The 23,479-nt window shown below is 38.5% G+C and overlaps 2 protein-coding genes across 3 annotated transcripts in view; both read left to right on the top strand.

Moving 5' to 3' along the window:
- LOC124267022 overlaps positions 1–23,479 on the top strand; it is a 289,774-nt gene that overhangs the window by 72,348 nt on the left and 193,947 nt on the right. Inside the window, exon 1 of one of the 2 annotated variants that reach the window (XM_046701865.1) lies at positions 19,060–19,126. The exons of the other annotated variant lie outside the window; for it this stretch is intronic. The gene's annotated coding sequence lies outside the window, so the exon portion shown is untranslated. Of the gene's footprint in view, positions 1–19,059; positions 19,127–23,479 lie in introns of those variants that run through there. 2 annotated transcript variants of the gene reach the window in all.
- LOC124267005 overlaps positions 1–23,479 on the top strand; it is a 219,701-nt gene that overhangs the window by 86,272 nt on the left and 109,950 nt on the right. Inside the window, exons 2-3 of the mRNA XM_046701851.1 lie at positions 19,452–19,576; positions 20,003–21,295. Of these exons, the coding sequence (XP_046557807.1) occupies positions 21,109–21,295 (187 nt within the window). The 5' untranslated portion in view covers positions 19,452–19,576; positions 20,003–21,108. The remainder of the gene's footprint in view (positions 1–19,451; positions 19,577–20,002; positions 21,296–23,479) is intronic.

Genomic DNA, 23,479 nt, shown 5'->3' with positions numbered 1-23,479 from the left:
AAAATAACACATATTCTACGATTAAAACTAATGGTAAGTTTAAATTTAGCTTGAATGTTTTGGGACTTACATACCCCCACAGGAGGACAATAGTTTTACAATGCTTCAACCCCCCTGTGAGGATACAGCCACTAACAATCTCAGCTGCTCAACTAAACTACCAAACTAAACTAAATATTTATCTATTTACAATTCATTCAACAAATCTAATTCTTTTAAAAATGCAATAACTAAATGAGAACTGATATTATTAAAAAGATCCTTCATCGTTCGTGATTTGAAATAGGTATCCCTTGTGATGGAATATTCAATACAGTCAAGCAGGATATGCTTGACTGTGATTCTCTCATCACAAGGGATACAAAACGGAGGATCCTCACCTTGCAATAGGTACTCATGAGTATACCTTGTATGGCCAATACGACATCGTCGTATGATGACCTCTTCAAATCTGGACTGAGAACCCAAGTAGGTGTAACCAATGTAGGGTTTTATTGCATGTAATTTATTGATACCTACCTGGGCGTCCCACTTCTTTTGCATCAGATCACGGATGTAAGTTCCAATGTTAGCTTTGCAATCAGAGTATGGGATAAGAAGTGGTGTCACAGATTTGTTGAGTGCTGCCTTTGCAGCAAGATCGGCCATTGTATTCCCAGAAATGCCAACGTGGCTGGGTAACCAACAGAGGACGATGTCGCATTGGCCAGTAGCAAGCTCATTGTACAATTCAATAATTTCTAATAAAAGTGGATGTTTGCAAGAAAGATTTTTAATAGCCTGAAGACAAGAAAGAGAATCGGAAAAGATGATGTATTGCTTATATTTACGATGTTTTTTAATATACTTAAGAGCTGTTAATATGGCGTTAGCTTCTGCTGTGAAAATAGAGCTGTTATGTGGTAGTCGAGAAGAAATTGTTCGGGATCCAATGACAGTGGCACATGCCACCGCGCCACCATCCTTGGACCCATCTGTAAATAGGGATTTGTAAGTATTATATTTATTTTTTAATTGATTATATTCTTGTTTATATTGTAATTCATTAGTTACAGATTTCTTAAACTTTGTCAGAGTTAGGTCAACTTCAGGCCTCACCAGTTGCCAAGGAGGAGAAGACAGAAGACGGGAAGGAGCGATATTTTCCAGCTCAATGCCGGCAGCAGAAAGGAATGGTTTAATTCTGTGCCCAAGAGGCGGAACAAGAGAAGGCTTTTTGTTGTATAAATCCTCATATAGGGGATTGAAAACACAGTTAAATGCAGGGTTAGACTCGCTAGAATATAGTTTAGTAATGTATTGTAAAGATAATTTGATACGACGTTGTGTAAGAGAAGGCTAATCTGCTTCAACATATAGACTATCAATAGGAGAGGTTCTAAAGGACCCAAGACAAAGTCTTAAGCCTTGGTGGTGGACACAATCAAGTAGTTTTAGGTTGCTTTTGCAGGCTCCACCATATACGATGGAGCCATAATCAAGTTTCGAGCGGACCAATGATCGATATAGGTGGAGGAGCGTAGCTTGATCCCCTCCCCACTTTGAGTTGGAAACAACTTTCAACAAATCGAGTGCCTTCAGGCATTTGGCTTTAAGTGATTTAATATGCGGCAAAAAGGTTAAATGGGAGTCGAAAATTAGACCCAAGAATTTGGCCTCCTTAACAACTTTGATGGGAGTGCCATTTAAAGATAGTTCTGGATCCTTATGGGGCTTATATTTTCAACAAAAGTGCAGACAATTTGTTTTGGACTTGGAAAACTTAAAGCCGTTTTCAAGACACCATTTATCTATTTTATTTAAACACAACTGCAATTGCCGTTCAATAGTATGCATATTTTTACCACGACAAGAAATATTAAAATCATCCACAAAAAGTGATCCATCAATTGAATCGTTTAAAACCTTCGATAAACTGTTGATCTTGACACTAAACAAGGTGACAGACAAAATACTGCCTTGCGGGACACCCTGATCCTGATTGTAATGGTCAGACAGGGTTGAACCCACTCGGACTTGAAATTGCCTGTTATTTAAAAAGTTGGATATAAATTGAGGCAAACGGCCTCGTAATCCAAAGTCATATAAATCTTTTAAAATCCCATGTTTCCATGTCGTGTCGTATGCTTTTTCTAAATCGAAAAAGATCGACATTGCATGCTGTTTATTAATTTTGGCATTTTTTACAAAAGACTCTAAACGTACTAAATGATCGATGGTACTACGGTTTTTACGGAAACCACATTGTATATTAGTTATAAGGTTATTGGTTTCCAAGTACCAAACAAGTCTGTTGTTGATCATACGTTCCATGGTTTTGCAAACGCAGCTTGTCAGTGAAATTGGTCTATAATTAGAGGGATCAGTATGATCACGTCCAGGTTTAGGTATGGGAACAATAATAGCATCGCGCCACGATGAAGGAAAATTTCCAGATGTCCAAATGGCATCAAATATATGTAAGAGCGTCTCTAAACATGATTCAGGTAAGTGCTTCAGGAGTTGATAATGTATGTTATCAGCCCCGGAAGCAGTATCATGAGCCTGATCAAGAGCAGTATGTAGCTCATGTATCGAAAAGGTTTCATTGTAGTCTTCCCCATTTTCTGAATTGAAATTAATAGATTTCTTTTCTTGCTGTTTTTTGATATTTTTGGAATTCAGGTACATAATTAGATGAGGAAGAATGTTTGGACAACGTCTCACCAAGTTTATTTGCAATATCTGATTTATCAGTCAATAACTGATTACCATCTTTGAGATGGTGAATGCTAGATTTAGAGCCCTTACCCTTGATTTTCTGGATCATATTCCACACCTTTGATATAGGTGTGCGCGAATTGATTCTTGAGACATAGTTTCGCCACGATTGGCGTTTACTATGCTTGAAAGTACGCCGTGCTTTAGCGTTAATAATTTTAAATTTGTCTAAATTGTGGACCATAGGATGGCGACGGAAGTAATGTTCAGCTTTCTTCCGTGCCTTTCTAGCCTGTTTGCATTCGTCTGTAAACCATGGTTTTCGGACGTGAGGAATGCAGAGGACTTTGGGATACACTCGTCAGCTATGTCATTTAGTTTATCTGAAAAACATTTTATGGCATCAGGAATATCATTGAAAAGTTCAGGTTTCAGTTGGTCAGCACACAGAATTTCATAAAAAGGCCAGTTAGCCTTTTTAAAATTCTATCTTGATGATGGAGGAACGTCAGATGGATTCACAGGTGTTAGTATCGTTGGAAAATGGTCACTTCCACAAAGGTCGTCGTGGACTGACCATTTAAATTCACTCAAAAGGTTAGAGTCCGTAATAGACAAATCAAGAGCTGAATATGTTCCTGTGCCAGGATGTAAATAAGTATTTGCACCGTCATTATAAATGCATAAGTCATTATTTGAAATGAAATCCTCGAATAATTTACCTTTGGTGTTGGTAGTAGTACCACCCCAGAGCGGGTTGTGGCCATTTAAATCCCCCATGATTAAACAGGGTTTAGGTAGTTGATCATAGAGAGCTTGCAGCTCAGTCAGTTGAACACCCGATGATGGCGGGATGTACAGAGAACACAAAGTAAAAGCAACCTGTAATGTAAGCCGAATTGCAATGACTTGGAGATTTGTTTTAAGCGGAACTGGGCTATGTATAACATTGTTCCTTACCAGAATAGATGCTCCACCAGAAGCTCTATCACCAGGGGGAGAAAAATAGTGATACGCATTAAACTGACGGAGTTCAAATTTATCTGTCTGTTTCAGATAAGTTTCTTGTATGCAAAATGCCGACGGTTTTAAATCTTGGACTAATAACTGTAAATCATTTAAATTAGTCCTAATTCCTCTACAATTCCATTGAACTATGGGTGAACACATCATTTTTTTTAGGCGGATGAACAGGAGATCTACCCCTCACCTGCCTTGAGGGTGACAAGCTATGTGTCCTACCATGGCTATGGTTAGACACATCCATGTCCTCAAGTGATCCAAACTTGTTAAAAAGCTGGACCTCATTGTCCGACCCCTTTGGGGGTCTGTTATTTAGATACGTTTTGGAAGTGCCATTGTTAGATTTGGATAAATGTTTCACATTTTGTTTCACATTTTTGTCCGATTTATTTGGTTGTTTCTGAGAAACAGATGTATCCTTTCCAGAAGGTGTCTTAGATTGAATGACACTTTTTGATGAAGACAAAGTTTGTGAAGCGGAGGTGACTTGTGAAGGCTTCTCCTGGATCTCTGCAGACAGTAGGGTAGGAGCAGAAGTCCTAGCCCACGTGTAATCCGTCTGGCAACCGATTGAAGAACAGGAAACATGTTTTGGTTTGGAGGCCAGAAAAGAAGCTGATACGGTTTTGGCATAGGTCGGACCCGACTGTTCTTGTGCAAGAACAGTCTCTTTTGCTTCTGAGAATGAAATATTCTGTTCATGTTTCACCTTCGAAATTCTGGATTGCAATTTCCAGGTAGGGCATTCCTTAGATGATGACGGGTGGCTACCAGAACAGTTAACGCAAACAGGTGGCTTGTCACAGAGATTGCTGTCTGCACATGTCCCAGCACATCATTGGCATGCAGCTGTATTATGGCAAACCTTTGACCCATGGCCATATTTTTGACAGGTGTAGCACCTTAGGGGATTAGGGATAAAAGTATTTACCCGTAAGTTGCAGTATCCCGCTTTCAGTGAGCTTGGGTGTACTGGCAGACAAAAAGTGAATAAATAGGTATTAGTATTGAAGGTTTCGTTGTTCCTTTTTGCAGTGAACCGTTTAACATGAGTAACGCCTTGAGAATGTAGTTCTTTGACAATGTCATGTTCACTCATGTCCGAAAGGCACCGTCCAGTATCACGGACAATGCCTTTACTGCTGTTCAGTGTCCTGTGAGGGGACACCTCCACAGGAACATTAGCTAATGATTTGGTTGAGAGCAGAATCTGAGACTGTATCAGTTTCTGACACTCACACTGGAAAAAAAATCCATCTTTCCAAGCTTGGAAATGTCTTGGAAAGATGATGTTTCCAAGACATTTCCAATTTTGGAAAGATGATGTTTCCAAGACTTTCCAATTTTGGAAAGATCATGTTTCCAAAAATTTCCAATCTTGGAAATATCCGCAAGGGGAGATAACTGGTGGGTGATGGTAAATTATTGTTCTGCATGGGCTAATTGCAATAGTGGCATGGGGCGGCATGAGTGTTTCATGGGGTCGTTAAGGCGACTGGCGGTAGTCTTTGATGTTTGGTGTTGTTTTAGTAATGACTGTTTAAGGGGTTAACAAAAGGATTATCGACTTGACTAGTCGAAATTGCAGTGAACACATTTTGAGTGTTCAATGTTGTGGGTGAAAAGGAAATTTGTCACGTTGAGTTTAAATATGTATCATCATAAGCTTATATCTAGTCAGTGAGAGTTAATTTCGTACAAGGGCCACCCACCCGTTTTTCAATTATAAAGATGAAAATACAATCCAGCGCCATATATAATATTAAGCTGCATGCTAACGTGTACAATGTCTCATTTAATCTTATACTCTATATTCAAAAACTTCGCTCTTTATGTCAATGTTTCACATGGATTATTTATGTAGTATTGTTGGAGAAGGCTGTTTCTCAGATCACAGTAAAATGAACATTCAATAAAGAATTGGTACTCTGATTCAATGGTAAGTACAATACACAGAGGGTAGAATCACTCATGTTGTTTTATATTTACTTTTCGCCCTTATTCCAACGTTAAAGGATGGTCTGAACAACGAAACTTATTCAAAGCAAAACGAATCGTTGCGTTGCTGTCAAACGTTGCGTTGCCGTCCTGGGGGGTCAAGTGATGGTGTCACCATGCACTAATTTCCACCGGACCCCGCAGTTCGTGCTAAATCATTTAGTAAATGGGTTATGTTTGTGAGTGCGAAGCGAGCGTTGTGGAAGCTTGGAACGATATCTTAAACTTGTCCAGATCGCTTCGCGAAAGTTAAAGAATCAAACTAATTACTACTTGTAGCACAATATATATATATATGATTGATGACCAAACATATTTTCCATGACACAACTTGAAGCATAAAGATTTCTTTCTCGGAAGTGAGGTCGTGGTGGAAGTGACAACAATATTGGAAGTAGTGTTATATTGACACCCACCTCGCTTCCTCGAGAGAAATTGTTATGATATAAGATATGTCACGCAAAATCCTATTGGACATCAATCAAATACATTTTGTACTACCAGTAATAAGTAGTTTTGATTTTGTAACTCGGTGAAAACAAACCTAAATAGCATTTATTCTCAGACTGGCGGATGTTTTTAATAATCGTAACATCACGGGCTAAAGTCTGTTAAAGAATTAATGAGATTATGGTTTGTTTTCATCAAGTTAGAAAATCGAAACTACTTTCTACTCGTAGTTAAATATGTATTTGAATCATGGCCAACAGGATTTGGCATGACACAACTTGTAACATAACGATTTCTTCCTCGGAAGCGAGGTGGGGGTCGAAGTGACAATATTGCCCAATAAATTTCTTGCTACATTCACGTGGTAAACGTCCACTCACCAGTATGTAGATACTAGTCAACGTGCGTTTTCATGTTTGGTCTTATTATCCTAATTAGTTTATTATCATACTTGTATGCATTTTGAAACTAAATAAAAATTAGGCGATCTGCCTATACTTATAACTGGAATATCTAGACATATTATAGTTTGCCAATGTAAATCATAATTCGCACACACGCCCTAGTGTATGTTGTCTGTCTCATTACTTCACGACGAAAACAATGATTCTGTGGAATGCTACGAAAAATGAAAAAACAACAAAATGCAATTATTAAAATTAAAACAGATTAGAGTTATAAGAACAATGTCAGGCGATTACTTTGTTCAAGGAGTGTATCCATCAATATCCACAAAAATGAGTGATATACCATTCACCTGCAGCTGTTCCAAATGATGTGTCTTTCAACAGTCTAATACATGTTTACGAAAGTCATATATCGTTTCAGGTATTTCACATTGGTATATAGTCTCATTGGTCACCCAAGAGAGCATACCTGGGAACTAATTGCATAATGTCCGCCATTCTTTACAAAAAAGTAATTTAGTTAACCAAAAATGAGAATCAATGTCTTGGCGGTTAATCCTTTGAAAGAAGGAAGTTGTTTTACGCAGACACAGACTCGACAGAGTGTATTCAGTATAGATTAGTAAATGTACACACATAAACACTACCTTTTGACAAATCCGCTGTGTAAGATAAAAGTATGGGTTAATCCTTTGATCGATGTTTATAATGTTGAGTATTTACTCCAGACACAAGAAATGCCAAATGGGAACCTTTGGCGGGTTATCTAAGTGGTGTTACCGCTAATTATACCTGTTACAAATTCATTAACTGACCATCAAGTGAATGATGACAAATGACATGTGTAGGTTTATACCACCTAACACGGGTTACAACAAGGGAGTATTTATTGCTGTATTGCATATGAAAACCTATGGGCCGACACTATTTTGAGAATACGGACAGAACTTCATTGTTGCATAAGAAATACATATAAGCATTTGCTGTGTGCTAAAACTGTATTTACCTATTTACCTAAGTAAATTTTCAGAGTCTTCTAGCAATAGCAAAGTGCAAGGATGTGTTAAAAAGGAGAAACGCAAACAGTTGCTGTTCGAAATGCATGAAATATGCAAGAACATGACATATTCAAGAACAATGTTTCCAATTTTGGAAATATGAGATTTCCAAAAATGTACAATTTTGGAAATGTCCACAAGGGGAGATAACTGGTGGGTGATGGTAAATTATTGTGCTTTGCACGCCCCATGACCTAATCCCTTGTTGATTGATGAGTGAGTCAAGGCAGTTAAGAGTCACCAATTAACAAGGCTTACTGCCTTGTTAATGAACACGTTTTTATGCCTCTTAAAGAAGCCTCTGAAGTAAGTTAAATCTTTGATGGGCATTAAGAAGTGGAATGCATTACTGTGACCTGATTTTCACCTGATGAAGGAGCAAGCATACACTCCGAAACTTCGTGTTATTCACAATAAAGAAATTGACATCCATAAATCTTTTTTTTCTTAAAAAAGTTATTAAAATCTGCTGAGCTGTAGGTTTGTTAATCATGTCGCGATGTAATTATCGCTCTAATACACCTGAGAGATTCGTCAACAGTGTGGTATGCACAGGCGGTGAAAATTGTATTGTATTACATTGGGTTGGTGGCATATTGTTTTGTGTTATGTTGTCAGTTTGTATGTATGTGTTAATGAGGAACCTCACATATTATGACATTGAAAACAAAACTAAACTTAACATTATTCCATGGTTAATATCGCAATGTTTGTGAAATGGTAGTATACGGAAGTTTGTTTCTCATTTTTTATAATACCTTCTTTTATGCAGATAAAATTATTAAAAAATGAACGAATAATGCCCTGCTTCTCTCAGAGTAAGGGAAGATAATTTATAGAGTGATTCTTATCAAATTAGATATTTCTTTATCGTCCGAACAGAATTTACAAATTACGGATGTTTTGTGTGGGTGTGTGTGCACGCACGCGTGTATAACATCTAACTTGATAGGTATTAATTAAAATCAGGCCGATTGTAACCATAATGACTATATTGGTTGGAACACTCCGAGAACAAAAATAATTTCACTCTCAAAAGGAACTGGAACAATAACATTTTTCATGTTTTCATATGAGCTTCAAAACATTGAATGAAATAAATGCTGTATGATGAAATGGATCAGAGAACATTAGATTGGCATACATGACGTGTGAATGACACATGTAATGGTCAAAAATATATAATCACTATGTTAGGTAACTCATGACCAGACACGTCAAACTGGTACCGACAGATTTATATCTAATATGTAAAAATTCAGTATTTCTTAGAGCCTGAAATAGAAAACACGACTTTGGAATGAGATGTTTTAATCTGAGATGAATCTGTTAGGTAGCAGTTTACTTAAGTAGAACTTAAATCAACTTCAAAAGATTGGCCATTCGCAAAGTGAAGCAGATTTCACTTATACTGCAGTAAACAGTATGGGGATACACAACGAAACATACCACTTATGTGATAACAACTCCATGTTTATTGCATAGAGCGGCATTCCGATGTACAACGTTCAGGATAGACAAGCTGATTGAATGTTGATTGATTCCATCACTTGGACAAAGGAGTGGATTTAGACTTGTTGATCTTACTCTCCTGTTGCCCCAACGATGTGCTAGTTGCTGAATTACCTGGTGTTAATTTGCTGCTAGTCACTATGCATATATACTTCTGTTCACCTGGTTGTAGTAACTGTTATCTTGATAACGGCGTGAGAATATACATGGAAACTGCCCTCTTTCGACCTTTGGTCCAAACAGATGAGTTAAGAGAAATGTTGATGTCCCGTCCGTTAGCAAATTAACATTGGATTATAGAGACAATGATAGGCCTACGTGTTGACAGAAGAGGATATTCCGGATTATGCGAATGAGAGCACACCTAATGAGAAAACGAGCCAAATATATGTATAAAGATAGTGTTTCATTTCAGTCTCAGCATATAAACATTGAAATATAAAACACATAAAAAGCATAGAAGGCGTAAGCCACGTGTGGTAACTGGAGACTATATGGACAGATTTTATTTAATCATGTTACAACATGCTACATCTTACAGGAATTATAACAAGTTATATTACATCATATTATGAAATGTTTCAAAATATTACATAATTATAAACATACATACACATTTATAAGTACATTATAAATATATTAAAGATGTGAAAGAGGAGACGCTGAATCAGCAAACTGTCTAACAGTTAACATTCCATTTTGAAACTGGTGTCTCAGTTCTTGAAGACGACGTTCCAGGTATCGGTATTTCTTCTTCCTGGGTTGTCTTTCGCCTTCGGCATATTGCACCAACGAGGTGTAGGAATAAACTTATGTTCAAGTTGAGCATTAGCCATTTCGAAATCGAATGTACACTTTCATGCTTCTTCTCACTACATGTATATATCCGCATGTAATAAGAGGGGAACTGATCCAGAGTGATTAATGTTTCTCGCCAACAGTCTAATTACCAAACCAAACTGCACGCTTGTCGGTATCTGCTCCCTCAACCGTGACGGACACAGGGACTGGGCTTATGGCCACCTTGACAAAATTTCTTCATCCCAAACAGCGGGACATTAGAAAGGGTGGATGCTCATCAGATGCTGTTACATGTATTTGAGAATACCCCCAGTAGTTCCTGTCTGATTGCAATAAAGTATACCAGCAGTGTATATGCTTTTCGAATTTTTTAATGCATAGATGGCATAGTGACTGATTCAATTTTCCAATTTGATCTTATTTCTGTGTTTTTTTACCTCGATATTTGATCATGCCATGTAAACATATGATGTCTATTACATATTGTATTTATGACAAATGAAAATGTACTCAGGTATATACAATTTTAACTTCAGTACACATCCAATGCTTATATGTATTTCTTATGCAACAATGAATTTCCGTTCGTATCCTCCAAACAGTGTCAGCCCATAACTTTTTTCAGGCAATTAACATTGCATGCAATTCAGCGATTACTACCCCCTTTGCTGTAACCAGCTGAGTGTTTGGTGATATAAACCTACACATGTTAATTGTCATCATTCACTTGATGGTCAGTTAATGAATTTATAACAGGTATGATGGTAATATCACTCTGGTTACCCACCAAAGGTTCCCATTTTGCATTTCTTGTGTCTGGAGTAAATACATCTACTCAGCATTATGAATTAAGGTCTGATGTTCCAAATGTATTACATGTTATGCAATATGCTCATGGAACTGCAGCAAGACGAATTATCAGCTGAGATACAAAACAAACATTGATCAAAGGATTAACCGATAACACGCTGATTGATTAATATTTTTCTCTTGCACAGCGGATTTGTCAAAAGGTAGTGTTTATGAATGTAGATTTACTAATCTATACTGATTACACCCTGTCCAGTACCCTGTACCTGTGTAAAAACAACATCTTTCCTTTAATGTATTAACCGCCAGTAAGTTGATGGGGGTGTTCCTCTTTTACCAGTCGGGCAAGTTGTTTATTTAAGGCGTAAGAGGATCACCAGACCATGTTAATTAGCAAGACAATGGTACGGGTGGGTGGGGGAGGAGATGACCAAGCCAAGAAAAACACAAGTGGATTAAACGCTCATTATTGGCTAATTAAATTACCTTTTTAAAGAATGGCGGACATCATGCAATTAGTTGACCAATGAGATTATACACCAATGTGAAAACTGAATCGATGTATCCCTTCTTCAGGTATTTGACTGTTAAAAGACACTTGACATGGAACAGGATTCTTTGTCAGCTGCAGATCAATGGCATATTGTTCCTTTATGTGGAGGTAGTGTCCCATTTTTGACAGCGTCTTGGTCACTGATTCGCGAAGTTTCGCTCACAAACATGGGATAACTAGCTGCACCAATTAAGGGTAGTTATGTTAATGCAATCACCTGAGAAAAGTACAGAACAAGTAAAATTCTTCAACACTAATTCGAGACGAACTGCCAGCAGGAATGGTACCTTTATATGGAGATGTCAGTGCCTGAAAACAGCCTCAGTCACTACAACAGCAGACATGTCAGGGCCGAGACTGCGATCGGAGTCTCTACTGGTAGAATCTTCGATCCTACTAGTAGAGATTGCAATCGTAGTCTCTACTGGTAGAGGCTACGATTATATGGAACAACCTATGCGATCGGTGTCTCTACTGGTAGAATCTCCGACGATTTAAAGCCCTCAAATACGTTTCAAACACCCCTAACTCTGAAACCAACCGTCCGATTTCGACCAAGTTGTTTGTACCAGTTGCAGCAACGTAGCTTCAAAGACAACGGAGGGACAAATAATATTCTATTTTCCTCACCACATTTGCTAATCTTGATTGGTTTTCTTCTGAGGGCTATAAAAATTGTCAGTGTATATGTGTATGACTAAATGTGAGTTATGTCAGTTAAATCAGGCGTGTCAAAAGGGCACCGAGGACATTTTCTCAATAATGACCGTGCCATGGCACACTTATATATGGGGTATTTCGAACCCTGATAACAGTTGATCTCTTGATGAAAGAAGTTGACGCCCAAAAACATGTCCATGACTCCCTCTCGTGATGACTTCTAAATTTGTATGCCTAGGGAAAACACTGATTATGCAATTGATCTTGCTTGTAATCAGTTTTGTAATATATGTATATTGTAATATGATCTCTCAAGTCACATTTGTATTTTTAGTCCTTAATATATCTGTAGAAGCGGAAACAGTCTAGAGTTATATCTGAATAAAATGCATAGTACTGTTCAGAAAAAGTGTCTTTGTTGTTTACCCACAGATCACTCTGAGTTTCTACCAGTTGAAGACGATTGCAGCCTCTACTAGTAGGATCGGAGTTTCTACCAGTTGAATTGGAAAATGTACTGGTAGAATCTCCGATTCAACCAGTAGAGACTACGATTGCAATCTCTACTAGTAGGATCGGAGATTCTACCAGTAGAGACTCCGATCGCAGTCTCTACTGGTAGAGACCCCGATCGCAATCTCTACTGGTAGAATTTCCGATTCTACCAGATCGCAGTCTCTACCCTGACACATACATTGACTTCGTTATTTTTCAGTCCTGACATTTTTTACCACTGGCAGATGATTAAACTTCAAACTGTTTTCATTTGTTATAATCAAAATGATGGAAATATTATCGAGTAAAAAAAGATTTTATTTTTGTTGATCAATCTACACCTATACGATCAATCGCGCATGCGGGTTGCGCAGCAAAGGTCACGAACCAATCGAAAATACTGGGATATCATCCGGGTACTCAGGGGAGAAAAGCAATAACAAAAGCAACAACCAGTGCGCGGAAATTGCTCTGGATCCGTGCCCTTTTAAATGTGTTTACCATATGATTGTTTTGATCATGTTTTTAAACGGTCGGCTTCAGTGTGCGATGTGTTCACTTCCATCAACCACCAGCTTGTAATAACACATCACATGAGATTAACCATGTGCTAAAATAACACCCAAACTTTAAAGCGTACCCCTTGTCAATGTCCCGAGCCTTATAAGAATCGAAAGGTCGGCTTTCTGAGTCGACATCTCAAACTATGGTATGTAAGTGGTAATAATTCCTGAGCATTTGAGAACAGATTGGTTTGTTTGGAATTTAATGCTTTTCATAAACTAGAATCTGATAAACTATTTGTCTCTGGAATCACCTGTGATATGATCTTGTGTAGTGATTTCTCTAGAAATTATTTAACGTTATCTAAAATTAAACATTTAGTCACCTTTTGTTGTATATGACCAAATTAATTAGTTACACTATGAAGTTTTTAAGAAGGAATTCATTTGGGTTCTTTTTGCCCCAGTCCGCCTGTGTGTGGACAATATAACCAATTATCTATTATTAAGTTCATGATATTTCGTGAATACACCAACTGCATAACACCGTCTCTGACCACAAACCCAAACGGGTTGCTCTCTATTCGCCTACAGTCTTACAACAACATTTCATGGTCTGTTGACTGTTGATTTCGCAATGATAAACCAACCAAACGGTCCATCCCTTGTGTCAGGTGTTAATTAGAGGGTACCATTAAAGAATGTATTCTACTACAATAAGCCTATAATTCCCTGGCAAGGGTTCACTTTTATGACATGTAATAAACCCTGGCCAGTCAGTCAGTGGGTCCGGTAAACTTTTATTTAATCAATGATGTAACGTAGGTCTATGTAATTTGTGTTTATGCAAACCGTGACAGGTCAAAAACTATTTGCGCTTTTGTGGATAATAAGTAAACCATTCACTTAAAACTGTATTTTGGAAAATGCTAGCCATATCAGGGCAAATATGACAGTTAATGTCAATTTTTGACACCTAGAACAACAAGGATGCAGACGAGAGAAGTTATACCAGGAATAATCTACAACGTCTTATAGTCTCCCTGGTTATACTAATATATAGAACTGGTTCCTAGTTGATCGCATAGGAGGACGAATACACTCCTAGGAGGACGAATACACAGTCTATACACTCACGGGGGTCCTTGGGAAAAGGAGAAACTGAAAGAAGTAGTGGTAAAATCCTTCCTAAATTTCCAAAAATTTCCAAGCCTTGGAAATATCATCTTTCCAATTTTGGAAATTTTTGGAAATATGATATTTCCAAATTGGACATTTTTGGAAATCACCATTTTTTTTCTTGTGTCAATTAGCAGTGAGCCAGATCGTAGTTTTTTAATTTCCTTAACATCACCTGCCAAACCTTCAATGCCTTTCGCTACAGCAAAAGGATTTAATTTCAAAGGGCCACCATCCGGTGCTGACATCACAATGAAACGAGGCCAGTTGTCAGCGTTTGCAAGGACTACGGTAGCCTCATCCTCCGAAGAACACGAATCGTCCGATTCATGAGATCGTTTTTTAAGTGGGGGTGCCATGATTGTATGTAATAGGATTCACCCTCCTAGCTCCCCACCCACCACGGAGTGTCAACAAGGACGATGCCTCGTGTCTGTGGGTCTCCTGCAGACGGCACCAAGGATACTAGGAGGGTATACTCAAGCAGAAAGTATCTTTAAAAGATAAATCCTACCAGATTGGCCCATGAGCCACCGCCTTCTGGGCATAAGACTCTAGGCAAAGTAGTTAAGTCATATGTCGAAATAAAGTAATGTATTATAGACAAAAAGGGCCGAGACCTAAAGTGAATAATTACAGTTCAAAATGGAATTTGTGCAAATACAAAGAATGCACAGGGCTCGACATGACCAGCCGATTGGTTGAACCGGGCCAATTCAACCACCCGTCTAGGTGAAGTAAGGGTCGAAGTGGTGTATTGGGCAAAGGAACACTGTTCCTGGAGCCCTTGCCCTCAACCACCAGAATCCCGTCCTCCACCGACACAGGGGCGCAACCCACGGCAAACAGGTTGGTGGACCTAATATCCCCTCGGGTCCACAACGGGGGGTTGAAGGGCGCTTAGCGTGACCCAGCACCCACCACGAGGAGGTGGCCCTTCACGGGTGCCAATAAAACAAGACATTGAGTTTTGTCTGTGACAACGACATATCTATATCACAATTAGAAATTCTGTCAACGCTAAATAATGACATTGCTTGTAAGTATCGAACTGAGAAAGTGTCTCGGTAAGAAGAACGTGTGGTGAAATAGACAAATGAAATTATATAAACAGTTAATTTACTGTCATAACATATAAAAAGCTCGCGCCTGTGAGATATCAACAAAACATTAGAAACATAGCTCACACCAAAGCCTTCATCGAGTATTCACCCGACAACCCGCTTCCAAGCTGCGCGAACCTATTTACTTGCGCGCGTGCTATGAGCGCAGCCCAGCTGTTGAAACCCGTTTTCCCCAGAAAAGTCTGGGGAAAATTAGTGAAACGTTTGAACTCCGATTTCGCGCGTGTATTTTCATCGTGGTATTTTTCAACTTTAACTGTTGAATTTGCATTTTTGACGATTTGTTTTGGTATGTCCATACCGAAAGGTATCAGAATCTGCAAAGTTGTGTTTTACGTTGCATGTGACCTTTAACATGCAACATATGTTTTTATCGAAAGTGTCAAACATGAAATATACAAAATGTCATTTGGACAATGAAATCTTGGGCTACATGTTTGTACAGGCTATTTGCATAGCTGGCTTTGGAGGGTTGTTCGAATGAATAGCTCCCTGTCTCATTTTACACGGACGGTCAATTGTTATCAGTGGTAGACGGTATTTGGTGTAGTAACGCAGTAAGGAAGGCGTTATCTTACATCAGAGCTCAATTCATGTCGCAACGCAACGCCTGAATGCGCTTCTTTTCTCATACACACCAATCGCTAGGTCAAGGTACATTTGATATTTTGAAGCTATTGTTCAAATGTGCAAACGCACTTGTAAATGTTGTGTTGTTCCAAATATAAACTGGCTTGGCTGTCATGTGATATACCGTTCATTTGGTTGCTTTAACTTTGAATACAAAACAACTTTACCCTTTTAATATATTTATTTGTACACGACCCATTTTGTTATAATAGAAATGTCTTGCTTGCGTCCCAAGTTCGAAATTGTCCAAATCCCCATGTTCTCGGTACCATTGATGTAGGTACATTTTGATTTGTTAGTGCAGATGTGGGGAGAGTGCAGTGTTTGGGTCTCCATGTCCTCAGAATAGTTCTTGGTGGGGACGAGGCAGCGCTGCCTAAAGTACTCATGGAAATAGAAATACAATGGTTTGGGGCACTTATTTCTTTTATTACTTCATTAAGATAGGTAGTTTTAACAAATATTATAACAAAATAACTATGTTTTTCCCAACTAGGCTTGTTTTATACTGGTCCTCTAATCATCATTCAAAATACCATTTCCTCCTTGGCAACTGGTGAGGCCTGAAGTTGACCTAACTCTGACAAAGTTTAAGAAATCTGAAACTAATGAATTACAGTATAAACAAGAATATAATCAATTAAAAAATAAATATAATACATACAAATCCTTATTTACAGATCCCGAACAATATCTTCTAGACTACCAAATAACAGCTCTATTTTCACAGCAGAAGCTTACGCCATATTAACAGCTCTTAAATATATTAATAAACACCGTAAATATAAACAATATATAATCTTTTCTGATTCTCTTTCGTGTTTTCAGACTATTAAAAATCTGACTTGTAAACGTCCTCTTTTAATAGAAATCATTGAATTGTATAATGAACTTGCTACTGGCCAATGCAACATCGTCTTTTGTTGGTTACCAAGCCACGTTGGCATTTCTGGGAACACAATGGCCGATCTTGCTGCTGAGGCAGCACTCAACAAATCTTTGACACCACTTCTGATCCCATACTCTGATTGCAAAGGTAGCATTAGAACTTACATCCGGGATCTGATGCAGAAGAAGTGGGACACCCAAGTAGGTATCAATAAATTACATGAAATAAAACCAACTATCGGTTACACCTACTTGGGTTGTCAGTCCAGATTGGAAGAGGTCATCATGCGACGATGTCGTATTGGCCACACAAGATATACTCATGAGTACCCATTGAAAGGTGAGGATCCTCCGTTTCGTATCCCTTGTGATGAAAGAATCACGGTCAAGCATGTCCTGCTTGACTGTGTTGAATATTCCATCACAAGGGATATCTATTTCAAATCACGAACTATGAAGGATCTTTTCAATAATATAAGCTCTCATTTAATTATTGCATTTTTGAAAAGAATTAGATTTGTTAAATTATTTGTAAACAGATACATATTTTATTATTGGTAGTTTAGATTAGTAACTGAGATTGTTAGTGGCTGTACCCTCAAAGGGGGTTGAAGTAGCGTAAAATTATTGACGTCCTGAGAGGGTACGTAAGTCCCGAAACATTCAAAGGAAATTTTAATGTATTATTTGTTTTATTTTTAAATTTCGGCTTAATCTTCATATCATCGCCAGCGACAGAAAGGGATGATATAAATCCAGCTAGGGTCAATGCAGGTAGCAAAAGTAATGTAAGTCCCCATGGTCCCTAGTTTGGTGATCTACCTTCAGTTGTTGGCGATTTTTTTCCAGTTTTTATACTGTATTGTCTAAATAGTGCTATTAGTTTTAGCTTTCCACACTAGTTTTAGTTGTAATTGTGATATTCTAGTTGTTTTACTGTCCTTTGAAGACAGGTTTTTCTAATATACACATATTACATTTCAATGACAAATATGTACTCGTCTCGATATGGCTGAACTATTGCCGATGTGACGTTAAATAATAACTCACTCACTCACTCAGATACCATTTATTTAAAAGTAACACAATATTGCGTGTTATCAACAAATTTGGAAACATGTTATAACTTACGTCACAATCAACAATGGGTGGTAACAACTAGCACTGCTTAGACGGGAAGATGCATTTGCATGTGCGTTGCCATAGCGATTGTGCATTTGACAATCAAAGCTATGAATGAACTCGTAAAAATAGTTTAACTTTTAACAAGAGTACAGTACATTATTTACTGACAACATCCCTAAATCACTTATTTTGTGTATAATAAAAGTAAAAGGTGGATGGTATATAATGTCTTCCGTTAACTATATTATGTACGGAGAGTACATCTCATTTGCATACTATAGCTTGCATCAGAAATGTACATTTTGTCTTCAATGAAATTTCAAGTGGTCAAAATGACACGATTTGCTCTCCTGCAAACTAACTATTCACGGTGGCTGTGTTTCTATTTGCATATTTATAGTGTCTATTTGAGTGAGTGAGTTAGTTAATATTTAACGTCACATGTGTCCATTTGAAATTAAACAGGTGTTTCAGAGGTAAAGCCAACAAGGCGAACAGCAGATATACATGTACAGACAAAAAAAAGGAGAAGAAGTTAATTTAAAACTTCATGTATCTTACTTTCCATTAATTAGTACTCAAAGTATATTTTTTACTCAAGCTGCTTTACGCCCACCTGGCATTGAATGACCTAGACCTTCAGTGTCATCCAATAACATGCCAGAACATGACTTTTTCAAAATTATTTGGTTTTACAAATACGAAGTCGTGAGATCACTCTCCTTGCATTCTTAAAGTTCAGGGGATTATGACCTTGACACTTACTATGTCTGAGTTTTCTTTAATTTGATCCTTGATAAACTTGGCTCGTTACAGATGTTAACCCAAACGTTCATATACCTGTGAGATCCATGTCTATTAAGCCTCAGAAATACTCACTTTACTGCGTGGATGAAGAACGTACAACGCCTTTAAGAAAGTGGTAAAAAATAACATACATTCTCTTTGGGATTACACTTTCTAAGTAGTACATATTCCAGTACCTGTTTGGTTTGAGACCCATCCGCACTCTGAGAGTGGTTCGAATTCCAAGTGGGACCCGACCTAAAATAGTACTAGAATCTGTCCTTCCCTAGAAAAAGAGTAATCCCAAATATGAGCTACGTGCACGTGAATAAGATGTATATGGAATTATGCTTGCGTATGTATTTTACTGCCAAACGACTTCGCATTTTCGTAAGTGACTTCAGTTTGATACCTCTCCGAGCTGGTAAGAATTGTGCCCGCTTATACAAATGGGAGAGTAGTCCTGTCAGCCTGCCTAATGCAGATAGCTTCCCCACTGACTGTCCTTTTTCTCAAAAGCTTCGTGGTGAGACTGACTGTAGGTAGCTAAGGCGTCTTTGGAGGACTTGAATTCACATGCAGGATTGCATGCAGTGACGACATGATCCCAAACCCTCAAACCCCTGTCCCATCCAGTCCAGCACCCACACCCATACATGCACCCTACTGAACTTTGTAATATATTCGTTTGTATAAATAACTCAATACATCAATCCATCCATTTGTTTTGTTTCGTTCATGTATTTCAGACCGTGCTTATTTTCAAGATTTGGTGTAATCGACTGGTGGTTGTAAGGAAAACATACCAAGGTTTATCTGCACTATGATGCTGATGACATGTCATCACTGGGTACAGAAACAGTTGATTACACGGGTATTTATATTCATTCCGATTACAATATAGGTTTTGGATATTTAACATTTCTGATAAATTTGGATTAAGAGGATTCCAAATTAACTTTAAACACGTTATGCTACGCATAAGTGTATGACGTAATCGGCGGATTAACATATTTAGATAATAGTTTCACGAGTTTGTTACACATGTTAAACTTTTCAAAACTGAAAAGGTCAACGTCAGTAATTCTCTACGTGCCACATATTCTCCTGAAAAATAAAAATAAGTGTGTCAGTGAATGTGATTTGTTCAATGCCTGCTGGGAAAATGGCATGGAAGTCATGATGTCTGAACAAGGAACATACCACACGTTTTTTTTTTCATAACATGTTGTATTTGCATCTCCTGTTTTAAATAAGTCCGACCGTTCCAACTATTCCAACACCACACTTATCTTTACAGAGGCCTGCAGAAAATGCCCGGCAGTAGCAACATCATACAAGTCTCACTCGAATTGCCCTAACATTATTCTTCTTCACACAACCCGGTCTGTCATCTGTGCTGGAAAGAAATCTGGGGGGCAACTGTTAGAAAAGAAAAAGAAAACTCTTCACAGACTCGGGAAGGTAGCCTCAGCTTGGAGGAACAGCGGAGGAGGCCAAGTTCTGATTCATGTAGAGGGTCAACTGTCCGAGGACAGGTGTCTGGAACAGTTTGACGAGTTCATTACCAAGAGTCTGTCTGATCTCATTGATGACGGAGAACTATATGTAGACACATACAGGCGCCAATGGCTATCTGATATACAGAGGTTTCAAAACCATACTGACTTCGTTTTTGTGAACGTGAAGGCAACCCGTGGGATAGCCACTGTGGATTTTAACACAAAAGTGAGGAACGACACTGGAAATATATCAATAACGTCTGTTAATTTGGCCCAATGCATATTAAACAGGCGGGAAAACACCGATCTCCCAAAGACGAAAAGATTGTGTGAAAATATTCAACTACTCCATGAGTGCCGGAACACTGAAAATAAAGGATTACATCTTAGCAAATTGGAGAGACCAATAGCAACGAAAATTTCGAGAAGCCTGTCAGATTTTGTGGAATATATATGGCATGATCTCAAACTTAAATATAACCTGACCTCTATGTCCAAGATTGAGGGAGGTGGATCATACTATGTTGGGATAAGTGAAGAGACCCTGCACATTGAAAGTTACAGAACCAAATTTCTTAACATTGACGGGTTTTCCATGAGATTTAAAGAAAATGAGATCATCAAAGCCATTGATGCTAAACTTCAAAGTGACACAATTGCCTTACATGGAAACAACTTCTGTAATGCCCCTGACGATTTGATTGAAGTGCGGTTACATCCTATTCCTGGAACAGAGAGTCGTGTTCTGGAGGTAGCTGTGCGATGCTTTGATGGTATCATCTTCAGTGATAAGGACGGGCCAAGGACTTATGAAGTAAAGAACAATAACATTCATCGGATGGACAAAGTAACCTGGTTAAAGCGATTCATGGCAGCCCAGATAAGAGTTTGATAGACATTCAACATGGCAGAGGAGTTAGAATTTGGTGGAAGAACGAGTGTTAGTGGCGACGGTGGAAGAACGAGTGATAGTGGCGAGAGTGATGACTCCAGTGTGCCCAGCAGGTACAGCTCAGAAGGAGACGTTCCATTACTGACTGATGCCGTCTTCTCTGATTCGGATGATCCAGTAACAGGAGTACAGACTTCCGGTAAGGCTTTACTGAAAGTCTACTGTTCTACCCACGCACACACTACATCTGGATACACCCTGAATATAAATCATTTGCTTTGCTTGTTGTAGGCCTCCAGTGCAGCACTCTTTCTATATCAGAACAAGAACAAGGGGAGATTGTCGGGATACTATCAGCTGCATCGGAACAGTCCTGTATGTAGAAGTTGTTGCCAATGTGAGGGGAGGGGGGGGGGAGTTGTTTTACAATTAATAATGTTTGCCTCTTTTCTTCATGATTTACTCTCCATAAACATTTTATAATGTGGCGTGTGAGTGTTCATGCGTGCATGGGTGTGCCCGAATCTGACAACCTTACCTATTTCAAAGCATGTAAAGTTTGTGTCTCACATATTCTGCATGAAGACTCCATTTATCTTAACCGATATATGCCATGCCCATTTTACTTAATACAAAGCCCAAAGGATGAGCATCTGATTTAGCTACAATTTATTCGAATATATGTTTCTGACAATGTCTGATAAAGTGTAAGACACAAATGAGTGTTGATATTTACGTATGTATTCATTTTGTTACACAGGCCTTGTAATAATGTCTTTCTTACTATGTGTGGTTATCTCGATATAATATTTTTATGAGGTGGCTGTTGCAGACTTCGGCATTTTCCCGCCCTTTATTGAAAAAGCTCTCACAGAACAGCATCCCCACATTGTACAGAGTCTGAAAGAGCTTCCAGACAGACATCGTATAGTCGTCATCTCAGGAAACAGCTTACTGAAGATGATGGACCCGACCTGGGAGGGACGCGTACCTGCGTCTGTCCTGTGTGATGCGTGTGTGTTCTCCCCGACACGCCCTGTCATGGTGCTGACTTTCACAACTGAGGATGAAGACAACCACAAGAACATTCAATACAACACCAGGCTTGCGACGTTGATCATACAACATGTGAAGGAGGATACGAAGTTTGATTTCAATGTCATACATGATACTGTCGATGCATCTTTGTGTAAGGAGAAACAAGATTTCCTGACAAAGATCGAGCAATGTGCAAATTCAGCCAAATGCATCTGTTTCCCCACCGAACTACATATGGACGAAGACAAATGTAGAACCGTCATAAAGACCTTCCTGAAATACCTGTGTCGTGGCAGATTTTCACCATCTACGGAGGATAACGTACATGTGAAGACCATTTCCGAACAGGATGTATGTATAAATTTGTATTTATATTTTAAGACACCTTAATAAAGGCATTGTTTGAAATCAGAAATGAAAAAAAACAATAGTTCGTTATCATCCTTTGTTATCTTCAACTTTAAACAAGGCCTGGTGGAATATATATGCTTCCAATTGATATTAGCATGTCAGTGAGATGAAATGTGTATGTGTACTGACAGTTATAGGTTTCGATGATCTCTACATGTTGCACGAGTGCAGTGTACCTTACCCGACGCTAGATGATGTTTTAGGTTCCATATATAACTTAACCCCAAAAGACAGTATTGGAACAGAGAGACATTTGAAACAAATTGAAGTCCGTCCCCATGTACACTTGAACTATCTACCTTGGCCAGTGCAACCACATTTTTCTACAAGCTAGGAGCGTATGGGAACTTACCCTTGTATTGTTTTTTGGGTTTTTTTCCTTATCCTTTGATGTTTGTTTCAATTTTACCCTTTTCCCTGCCAAGACAAGATAGCAACTTTGTATATAGTTTTAGAACTATAACTCAATCAGTCGTGATTGGACAAGTGGCTCATATTTTAGGCAAAATATGTGTCTTGGTATCCTTGGTAGCATGTAGACAGTGAGTTTGTGTTTGGGTGAGCGGTTCCTGATATTGAGGAAACATGTAAATAGTGACCCTTATGCCAATATGCCCATGCATAGATTTCCTTTGTTACAGATTGTGTTCTGGGGGGGATGTCTTTTGTTCAAAAGACCAATGTGCAAAAAAGACTCTAATCTACAGTGTTTCCCTTGCTGTCCCCCTTAAACACATTACAACCGTCGCCCTCTTTTAGCTGATTTAGAACAGAATTTTACATGTTACAAAAACGTGCGGACAAAGCATGAGAAACAACTTATTCATTGAAAGAAGATGGCTGGTATGACCAACACTCCCGTTGGTGGCCTCACGTCGAATTCGACCCCATTACCTCCGGTTTCTGCCCCTCAGGTGGGCCTTGAATGAAGAAC

This window comes from Haliotis rubra, unplaced genomic scaffold, assembly GCF_003918875.1.
Source record: "Haliotis rubra isolate DU_JTF1 unplaced genomic scaffold, ASM391887v1 Scf1000, whole genome shotgun sequence".
NCBI classification, from domain to species: Eukaryota; Metazoa; Mollusca; class Gastropoda; order Lepetellida; family Haliotidae; genus Haliotis; species Haliotis rubra.
The sequence above is the reverse complement of the archived record's forward strand: the minus strand, read 5'-3'. Positions and strand labels throughout refer to the sequence as shown.